This window comes from Notothenia coriiceps, unplaced genomic scaffold (assembly GCF_000735185.1).
Source record: "Notothenia coriiceps isolate Sejong01 unplaced genomic scaffold, NC01 NC01_scaffold00001471, whole genome shotgun sequence".
Classification (NCBI taxonomy): Eukaryota; Metazoa; Chordata; class Actinopteri; order Perciformes; family Nototheniidae; genus Notothenia; species Notothenia coriiceps.
Genome location: NW_011334172.1, coordinates 72334 through 82855, shown reverse-complemented (window position 1 = coordinate 82855; position 10522 = coordinate 72334). Strand labels below are relative to the sequence as shown.

At 40.6% G+C, this 10522-nt stretch overlaps 1 protein-coding gene across 1 annotated transcript; it reads right to left on the bottom strand.

The window, feature by feature from the left end:
- Nucleotides 1–7531: 7531 nt before the first annotated feature.
- LOC104962285 (suppressor of cytokine signaling 3-like) lies at nt 7532–10133 on the bottom strand. Its single transcript, XM_010790719.1, has 2 exons — nt 9959–10133; nt 7532–9394 (listed from the first exon to the last, which is right to left on the bottom strand). The coding sequence occupies exon 2, from the start codon at nt 9267–9269 to the stop codon at nt 8652–8654; it is 618 nt and encodes a 205-aa protein (XP_010789021.1). The 5' UTR covers nt 9270–9394; nt 9959–10133; the 3' UTR covers nt 7532–8651.
- Nucleotides 10134–10522: the final 389 nt, after the last annotated feature.

Below are 10522 nucleotides of genomic sequence, written 5' to 3'. Positions count from 1 at the left end.
CGGTCAATGTTCGAGACGGTAGTTGCGCACGAACACACAGGCCCCGCCGCTCCTAAGGACACTACCAACAACAACTCCAAAGCTGTGCGGAGCGCCGCCTTCGCAACGCTGCGCGCGACGGCCACTGCCGCCAAATGCGATGACGGTGATGCCCGTCCCACGCAACTCGACAGCAACCGAGCCGCACAACCCCGCGCCGCTGGTGTTGTGTGTAAGCTTCACCCCATCCATTAAACCACTGTTGTAGTCGACTCCCCGCGTTCTTTCTAAACTGGACGTCCAAAGTTAGTGCATCATGTTACGACGTCTCGTTAATAAAGTTCATATATGAGATCTCACGCGTCTATACGACTGCCGTAACATGACGTAAACTTTGCTCAGAAACCGCGGTGAGCCTCTGCACGTCAGTAAGAAATTTACAATGGAAGGTGTCAAAATAGTGCCGTAACTCGCCTTGACGGTGTCGCCCTCTTTTAGACTGGTCAAGACACTGTCTCGGGAGAGGTTGTGGGCTTACCTGCTGCCCCAAACCGGCTACCCTTCCGACGTCTGTCCATCCGGAGTGGTGAAGATGGCCCTTGGCCGAGTCCACTCACAGCCACGAGAACGTGTCACCGCATAGCCGAAGTTTCCTGACGTTAAAAAAATACTACCATCGCTCCCCGGTAGCCCCCCCGAATTCGTGTACTACTTACTAATTGGTTTAGCACGACATAAGCGACCGCACACGCGCCGCCGCCCGTGACTGGCTGACGCTTCCGTCAAAGCTTCAAAAGTTGAAAAAAAGTTTTGAAGCGAGCAACGCAAGCAAAGCGATGCGACGGAACCACAATGCAGTTCGGCAAAGCTTGATGTCACCCCATTCAAAGTGAATGGGAAGAAGCGTTGAAGCTTCAACGCACGCCGCCGTGTGGACGGGCCGTTAGTGGTGACTTTTTGACTACAGATGGGGTCCAAAACTAGCAAGCCACATGAATGTCTGGGAGCAAATTAATTTGATATGCTACACAAATATGGCCAGGATCCGTTGAATTTTCTGAATATTGGGTTGCAGATTAGAATTTTCCAAAGGCGTTTAGCATGAAACACCTGAAATAACTAAAGGATAAGTTAAAAAAAAAGGAAGTAGAAAGAAATGGAGGTCAAAGAAAACTATTTCTGCTAAAAGGTTAGCAATGATTGAGAGTCAGACCTAAACATTTCAGATGTGTGTATCTCACGCTGCACTGTAATCTGTATTCATGTACCTTTGTTATTCATGTTTTATTATCTTTGCTTTTAAATGAGTGTTTTTAAATACCCTTTTATTATATGTTTCTTAATGCTCTTAATGTCTTTCATTTTTGTAAAGCACTTTGAATTGCCTTGTGTTGAAAGATGCTAGCCTATATAAATGAAATTGCCTTGCCTTGCCTTTGGAGTTAAAGATATGTATGTTCTTTGTGTAATGCTAACTTGAAATCCGGGATCCTTGTGACATAAATATAGCCATGGTTATTTTGGAAACTGCCACAAGAGCTCGTGCACAATTGCGTCAGAGCTTTCTAATTTTGTAGCATTACCTCATATTTATTCCTGCTCCATCAGTTTGTTCTCTTCTCTGCTTGGAAGGCATTATTCTGAGGCAACGCAGAACAGTGATAAAACAGTCTGCAAAAAGAGCTGCTGAAGTGGCAAAGGATTCAGGATCAAATAATAAAAGATGGAGGCGCAGATTTATAGTTTTACAGGCAGACCGAGGAGTGGAGCAGAGCACAAGGAAGTGGAGTGCTAACAGTAAATCTGGAGACCTGGAGGAGGAACAGGAGGAGCGTGCCCGGAGAACAGGCGGAGGGCGGGACTTGCGGGCCTCGGTGACGGTGACTCACTGCTTCTCCGTGGTTGGCTCTCGTATCTGGCATCTGGAGCCCATTGACATGTCTCCAAGGCAACCAGCAGTTGTGGAATTGTAAACACACTGAGACTGGAAAGACGAGCGGGAAGCAGGCTTTCACTTTTTCTCAACCACTCGCTCAGAAGCTTCAATGGGGTTGCAGACTCACGTGTTTCTGAGTTGAAAGAGAGCAAATGAGGCAAAATGACTAGACGCACATACAGATAAAAGCACAATATGAATGTAACATGCATTTCTGCAGCGTTCAAGATTCAGTGAGGCTTCCGATAAGGAGGATTTTAAAGCTGTTATCACAACTTTACAAAAATGAATGCAGTGAATGCTTTGGTACCACTTTACAATAAGACTACCCTTATAAAGGGTTTACGAATAGTTTGTAATTAATTTATTAATCAGGTTGTGAACACTTTATAAATCATTAATGAGCTTTTATAAGACATGAGATAAACAGGGCAACTGTTACCGGTTGCTTGCCAAATAGTGAGCCCACATTTATCTGTACTGCTAAGTCTTATATTGGTTAACCAAACTATGTTATAACTGGTTTATAAATGGTTATTGATGATAAATAAAGTGTTTACAACTTAATTCATAACCTAATTATAAACCCTTTAGGAATCATTTATAAGGATAGTCTTATTGTAAAATGGTACCCATGCTTGAAAAATATCACTCGTCAAAGGCTTGAGGTTCAATATCAGAATACATGTATTTATTAATCCTTGCAAGAATGGAAGTAGTCATCACATACAGAGCATATGGTACAACTAGTTCCTGAACAGTGTCCTTCACATGTCCATATACAAGAGAGGGTGTTACACTTCAAGATGGAGGAATACCGGTTCAAAGCAGTATACAATGTTTAGTTTAGATTAGCTAAGGCCCACGTCAGAAATGATCATGCTTGTCATATGTCTATCTCCATAGAGGCTGAATCATCATGTTAATCGTTGTCACAGCTATATACCTAAAACAGTGTGTCCTGACTCCTGATGCTCTTCTAGGTAATCATACCTCCTGTTACGTACACAGCTGCGTAGGGCCTTTGTTATCATGTGCTACTCTGATATTGGAAGAGTACATTCAGTATTTTCACAACAATGGTATTTTAGTGTATTGTATAGTAATATAATAGTCCTACTTCCCCTATATTGCAGAATATATTAATGTAAATATTACATTGCAGCTATATGGTGTAGAATTAAACTGGATTCATTTTCAGTAAGAGGCAACCTTTCTCATTATTTGCAAAACAAATATTTGGGAGTTGGAAAAATGACAATACCTACACACAACGGTAGCCCAGTTCACTGAGGAACTAACAATTCAAACTCTCTCTGTAGTTCCCTCAGAAAAACCAGTTCCTTTATAAAAAAGATAAACATCAGACCGTCTGCACTTTTATTCAGAAACTGTGAGGCTGGATTTCGGTGGGGATGGTCCAGAAATCTCTTAAAGATTATTCATGGGGTGCAGGTGGCTTGCCTGCTGGTGCCACATGTTCCAGGGTCAAGTCCTTATACCGCATCGAGTTCAGATCCGACCAGATCCGACCGGATCCGACCCATGGCCGTTTACTGAATGTCTTCTCTTCCTCCTCCTCTTCCCCTTTCCTGTCTATCTGTCCTCTATATCTAATAAAGAGAAAACAAGCCATTCAAAAGGAACATATCTGCTGCTGATTATCTGACATTAGCTCTGCCATATTCTAATGCTAGAAACAATGCTAAAAATGACCCACAGTGATATCAGGAGCCCTTGCTTGTCTGTTTTGTCTCTTTTTTTATATAATTATGTCTGTCTTTAGATAATAAAATCATGCAAGACTTAACTTCCGAGTCTTGATAGACAGGCATCCTGTCAAAACCTCATGGGAGAGAGGCTACCTCAGCGATGCAAAAACGTATGTCTATGGAAATGTTCCAGTCACATGCTTGGAATCAAAACTTAACTGGAAGTGTTTTGAATATAATTGTATTATCAGACTATGCAAAGTTACCTGACCATTTACAGTGACTTCTGTCCTTGTTGGGGGTATCTTTAAATTATGCTTTCTCATGAATACAGTATAAGACTAAAGTTCAGTCCAATCATCCTACGAACATTTTATCTTTATTGTGCTTTGGTGCCAGAGTGCATACATAGGATGAAATATAAGTGGAACAAGCTTTTTACATATCATTAATATAGTTTTAAAGACACATCACATGGCCAAATTCAAATCCATGTGTATAACCATGTTTGTGAGTATTAATCATGTTTGTTTATTTGCTGTTTGTGTAAGTGTACACTTTAATAATGTGGGATGTCGACCTAGCAATACTTAAGCCCATAAAATCCCACGTCCTGATAATACAAACAAGAGGCTGGTGTAAATGTATGTTCAAACTTGGCTGTTTGTATTTTTTATAAATCTAAAATTACATCTAACCACCTTTTTGTATTATAATAAATCCATCTAAGTTCTGGGACATTTCTGCTGGGAAATTGGTACATTTGTAAACAGCTGGTGTCTGATTTGTACAAACATTACTTTAAAAAAAAAATGCAATATTTAAAATGATTAAAATGTATTTATCCTACAATTAATAAAAACGGTCTCCTGTTTTGCAAAATAAGGCTTAACGTGAATTGTTAAGAATGATAATAACCAGAAACAAGAACAATAAGTGTATTTTGCGCGTTGTAGCCAAAAACTAGCCCAATATAAATGCTTTAAAGCTATCTACATGAAATACATACAAAAGGTTCCAGTGAGCCTCAAAATGTCTTTTAACAAATGGAAAACTTAATGCAGTGTAATGAGTGACTAGGAATGCTATCATTTTCACCTGTTCTGTATTTTGTGCAAACTGTTTGGCTGTATTTGAGAACAGCTGTGAACAACACGTTAATATTTATTGAGAAAAGCCTGAAGTGGAAGCTTGCACACAATGTCAAAATAGTATCAGGCTTGCATGCTCAGTGCTCTGACTCTGTGTGAGCTATTCTCTGGAACCACATGACCACAGACTACCAGAGAATTTCTCCTGAGCCAGCCTGCATGCTTTTAATAGCCCTCCCCTAAAGGTTAGACTGGTTTCCACTGGTTTTGAAGGCACTTAATGCATAAATGAAAAGGTATTTATACTTCTCATTCAATATTAGAACAATACTAAAATTGAGATAACTAAACCACTAAAACACTAAACCCATAATAGACTTTACAGAAGCATGCACATGTTTTCTTGTGCTATAGTCCATGTATCTCCCTTGTGTGTTAGTTGGAGTTCAGACTAACAGGGAATCGGGAGTGAAGTGATGTTATTCTTGTTCTGCATTTTTGCAACAGCCTGCTAATATTTGGTACTAATATACACAAAGACATCCACTCAGAACTTCCAGTCATATTCTGCTATCATCCCCTGTAAAGAAGTTCAACAGGAGAACATGCAGTTCATCATGTTTCCATTATTCTCTGATTGTTTAGTTGTTGAATAATCCGGGTGGGGGTATTTCCTGTTTTACATGGAAGGCAAATCATTTCTCAGAAAGTATGAGGCATTCATTACGCTATGGGGCCCATATACTTCAGGAGAACCATGTTTGTTTCAAATTAGGACATCAGTGAGAAGAGTAATACCGTTTTCTGTACGACTTACAGAGCACAAATCACCTCAGAGACCCCTCATGTCTGTGAACCCTGTGCACTGAGCCCCTTAGGCGGGGAGGAAACAATAAAGTGCCATGGAAGCAGGTGGAGCAGGGGCTGATTCCTGTAATTATGTTGGACGTGGAGGTTATTGCAAATTCCCGTTCATCCATTATTTTAGCGGTTTGTCGTAAATGTGTACATGTTCCTGGCTGTAGTGGCTATTAATGTTATATAGCGTTTAGACATAAGGGGTCCATGCATTTATCATAAAGATGTCTTATCTGGGATGGTAGTTTATAATAAATCATAATCAAAATCATTTAATTAGCAGTCCCTTCGTCACAATTCAGTCTAACAGACACAAATGTAGAGCATTGTTATTACACCAAATTCTGAATGATATTTTTCTTATGTTTTTCTTATGGTATACTTCATGCAGTAATAATATCAGGGAGGTTAGACCCTCTGTTAGACCTATTTTTTATTTGGGATAGCATACTGAAGTTGTGCATTGGGTTTTTATAGACTTTTGAAACATGTATAAAATCATGTTTCAAATCAACTGTCGTAGTACTAGTTAAAGGACACATATAGCTCACATTTGCAGTGTACCCATACATTTAGGGCCATCAACCCACAAACAGACATTCCTGTTTTCAGTTTGGTTACAGAAATTACCAAATAAAATATGTTCTTGTCTTATAAAACATGACAAAGAAAGAATGTTTTTTTATTTTCCGGATGTTAAAGAGACTATATATTGAAACCACTCACGCACATACAGATACAACAAGGCACTTGAAGAGGGCCATTGAGCACAGGTGTGTAGTGTGTATGTGTAGTTCTAAAAATAATTCTTACCATAATTCTCAAATTGGGGGGAGGGAGAGGTTTGACATATTTCTTGATAAGCGCTGCGGTTAGTTTGTCTGAGGTCATGCGATGTGCAGGTGAACAGACAGAAGACCAGACACGTTAGGAACACTTTGTTCTCATAAGCTGGCAGCACAGGGCTTGAATTGAATTCCTATGTACTGAAGCACAGGTGTTGACATATTTTTAATTGAGTGTGTACTGTTTGCATGTATACAGGGCGGGGGCATTTCTGAGAAGTTGTACACAGGATTTAAGCAGACATCATTATGTATTTACATGTGAGGGCATGTTAGGTCACGCTTACACCTACAGAGAATCCTTTGAGTCACAGCTGATTCAAAGGAGTCAGCTCATACTTCCCTAGAAGAGGGAGGTTATTTTACAGTTCCGCTGTATTTCATGTGAAGCAGCTGTTCAACTGCTTTGTTACAGGAAGAAGTTATCAGCTTACCAAAAAAATATTTGTGTTCTGTTTGAAGGCAAATCTAATCAGATAGCATTGTTTCTCACAAAACATATATTTTCATTAGAAAAATATCGCTCTTAAAATGATAACATAATGACATCTGTTTGCGTTTAGGGTATCTCTAAATGTGCTATGTCATTTAGAGATGTGGTTTGTAATCTGGGGTTTAGGTGAAGATAGTGACGTTCAAAAATGTAGGAGGAAACCATAAAACAAAATGAACTTGTGACCTAACCTCTGTAGCAAATTAATGAAACCTAATGTGCTCTTTACACAAAGGCGACTGTGGCTGTGAGGGAGTGTGGTCGTCTTTCAACTAGAAGGTTGTGGGTTCGATCCCAGCCCATGCAGTCAACATGTCAATGTATCCTTGGGCAAGATACTTAACCCTGAGTTGCTCCCGATGGCATGGCCAACGATGTGTGAATGTGTGTGAATGTTAGGTCCTAGAGTAAGGTACACTGCTCTGTGTGAATGGGTGAATGACAGAGGGGTCTTAAAGACTGGATAAAGCGCTATATAAGTACAGTCCATTTATCATTTACTAAATTTATCCTAAAAAGCCAAGAATATAACATGTAGAATGTTACACTCAGTAAGTTTAGTCTGCCTGTGGAAAAAATGTCAGCGATCATAAAAAAAATCAAACAATGAGATCTCATTTCATAGAAAAATAGTGCTCTTTTATTATAAATTAATGAAATGTTCTTTTACAAATATAAATAAGTGCAAAGTTGTATCAGTCTGCTTGCTTCGTCAAACAAATATATTCAAGCATCCGTAGCCAGTGGTTTGGCTGGCAAAAGTACATCTTTATAAAAGACAGCACAAGAAAAATAATCTTCACTCATGTTAAATCATGAAAATAAGATACATTATGACTCTTTTCCTTAACGGGAAAAGACAGATACCATTTTAAATACATTCATCTGCAAGCAATGGCAATGCTGTTTGTGCCAAAAATACTTCCACATATTTTGGTATACATTTTTCAGCACTAAAGCCATATTAAGCAGTAGTACTGTTCTCTCAAGTAAGATCCTCTAGGGTTCAGTCATGTTTGTAATACAACAAACTGTTGTCTAGTTCAGGCAAGTTTGGCATAAACCCTTCATCTAAACAAAATATCAGAAACATGTCTTCTTTCCACATCTTGTTAGAATACTTTAAGTCATTTTTCCATGGTGGCTGTTACAAATATGCACCAAGGAAGCCATCAGTGTCCACTCAGCTAAGTTTCCATTGTCTGGGAATTTCCAAGCTGGACAGAGGTGCCAGGATGCTTGACGGACGTGTCTAATACGTCCAAGATTATCATCCGAGGTCAGCAAAAAACAGCCTGACCGTAAGAGCCTGTCCAGCTTTAATGGATGGCCGATTTTCTGAGTCTGATGTGTGTGAGCTCGACAGCCTCACAGCACATTAGGTAAGCAGCAGCAGAGGGAACCTGTGTGTCATCAGACAGTAGACATCTGACTGTAAGCTTCACCTCAGTTTTCAGTAAAATGTATGTCATCAGTGAGGGTTCACTCTCTTTCATACCACAATATTACAGCAGCTCTCTCTTCTCTTCTCTTCTCTTCTCTTCTCTTGGGCTTTTGTTGCCCACTTTTCTGTGAGACCAACACACATCTTGTCAGTACAATAAACTGCTCCTTTTCACAAGCGCGAACGTGGGCTTGACTGTCTCTGCTTAATTCCACAGCGTGTGTCTTTACTAGCTGCACTGAAACCATATGGTTCCTTTTTAGTCTTTGCCCCTTCAAGAGCATCAGTCCACTTTAGATAGGAGCCTCATATTCCTGGAGGAACTCCCTGATGGGATGAGGAAGTTGGTCTCTTTTAGAAGAAATGTCCAAATGTCCATTGACTGTTTTCCTGCACAAGTGCTGCAAGGTGGATAGGTTACAGGAGAGAGGTTTGATGAGCTCCAGAGGAATCTTCTCTCCTCCAGAGTAAATGTAGTACATATTCCCACTGCGAGCATTCACTTTGCTCTGAGGCATGTAGAAGTGGATCAGCTTGAGGACACAGTCAAAGTGTGGAACAGACTGAATGTTCTTAGGGTCTGTTTGCAGGTAGAAAGAGGAAGAGTCACATTGGATCCGAAGGTTCTTGGTGCCTGACGCCGTTTTGACACTGAGGGCGTACAGGTGCCGGTTGTCGGAGCTGTCTCTGATGAGGAAGGTGCCGGTGGTCTCAGCCGCCAGCATGGCATTGGCCTCCTTCCCGGTGATGGCCCCCCAATAGAAGCCACTCTCCTGCAGCTTGTGAAGTGTGGCGAGGACCATCTGATACTGGGTTTTGGAGGTGAACGTTTTAAAACGCTGAGGCAGCCGCATGCTGGAGTCCAAGATGCTGCTGCTCATTGCGGAGTCAAACTTGCTGTAAGTTACCATGGCGCTATGCCCGCTCTTTAGGCAGCCTGGGGAGCACTGGGTGCCACACAGACAAGAGAAGAAGAGGTAGGGTCCAAAAGAGGCTCCGAGGGTTGTTGTTGTGGGAGGGCAGTTTGTCAAAACACCTAAGGAAACAAGAGAGGAAATGTGAGCTCAGTGTGGAAAACGTGACACTAAACATTCAAATGCAATTCAAAAGTTTAACATTGACATACAATATGAACCCTGAGCTGTTCTATTCATGTTTAGGTCTGATGAGACACTCCTCAGCTCAGGCAGCTCTGGAAACCTTTATTTTCCAGATGTGCAAGCTCTCTTCATCATGCGTTTAAACATCCATATTAAGGATGGGGACATTTCTCCAGACGCCAAGACTTTTTGTGTCTGCTTTAAATAAAAGACCCAAACTGGATGATCCTGTTTGGGTCTTTTTTAATAGGAGTCATGGTTTCAACAGCGTGTTGACTTAATTGAGTCCATGTAAATTACAGGCATTTCGGGGAAACTTTTTTTGTGTAATCTGCCCTCGACACTCAGGTCAATTCCAGTAAAGACATGGTAATCCTAATTGCGCAATCTACACGGCATACTGGCTTCACCACAACAAACTCACTTAGATAAACATGCTAAACATAATTAATATTATCATAAACATTGTTAATAAGTATTGAAAAAAAACATTTGCTTACCTTTAATGTTTCTCCAAACTCGCTCTTTAAGAATAATTCCAAATCGATGGATAGATGTCTGTTCAGCGTCTGTCCGGATGATACAAACGTTTTTCTTTGAAACAATTTTCAGACTTTTTTTATAACTTTTCTCGGTGTCTATGTGCCCGAGTGCTTGCCTGCTGTGCTGTGAGTTACTTGTGAAGCTTAGGTGCCGAGGAGCCATTATAAACGAGAGTAGACTCCGCCTCCGCTTCCAGGAAAGCCTCCCTCTTGGCAGATTGTCAGGAAGCATGTTTTTTTTGTTAAAGATTCCTGCTATGAGAAGCGCCCTCCCCCCGCTGTTCCTCCAAAAATGAAGTTAAGGAGGAGTTTTCCAAGCAATACTTATGAATCTATGTTAACAGCGTCGGTCTATTTACAGTCTTATAAACACTTTAAATAATACAATATTTCTCCTATGTTTATGAGCGTTTAAGAAACAGCTATAGAGGTTGATTATATGTTCTCTTTTGTTGGCAGAAGTTCTGCTTTCGCGTCAATGAGGTAATGATTCACATCAGCATTGTGCAGTCGGTTTCTGAG

Excerpts from the sequence above, each read along its gene's own strand:
- LOC104962285 (XM_010790719.1), bottom strand. The coding sequence starts at position 9,269 with ATGGTAACTTACAGCAAGTTTGACTCCGCAATGAGCAGCAGCATCTTG.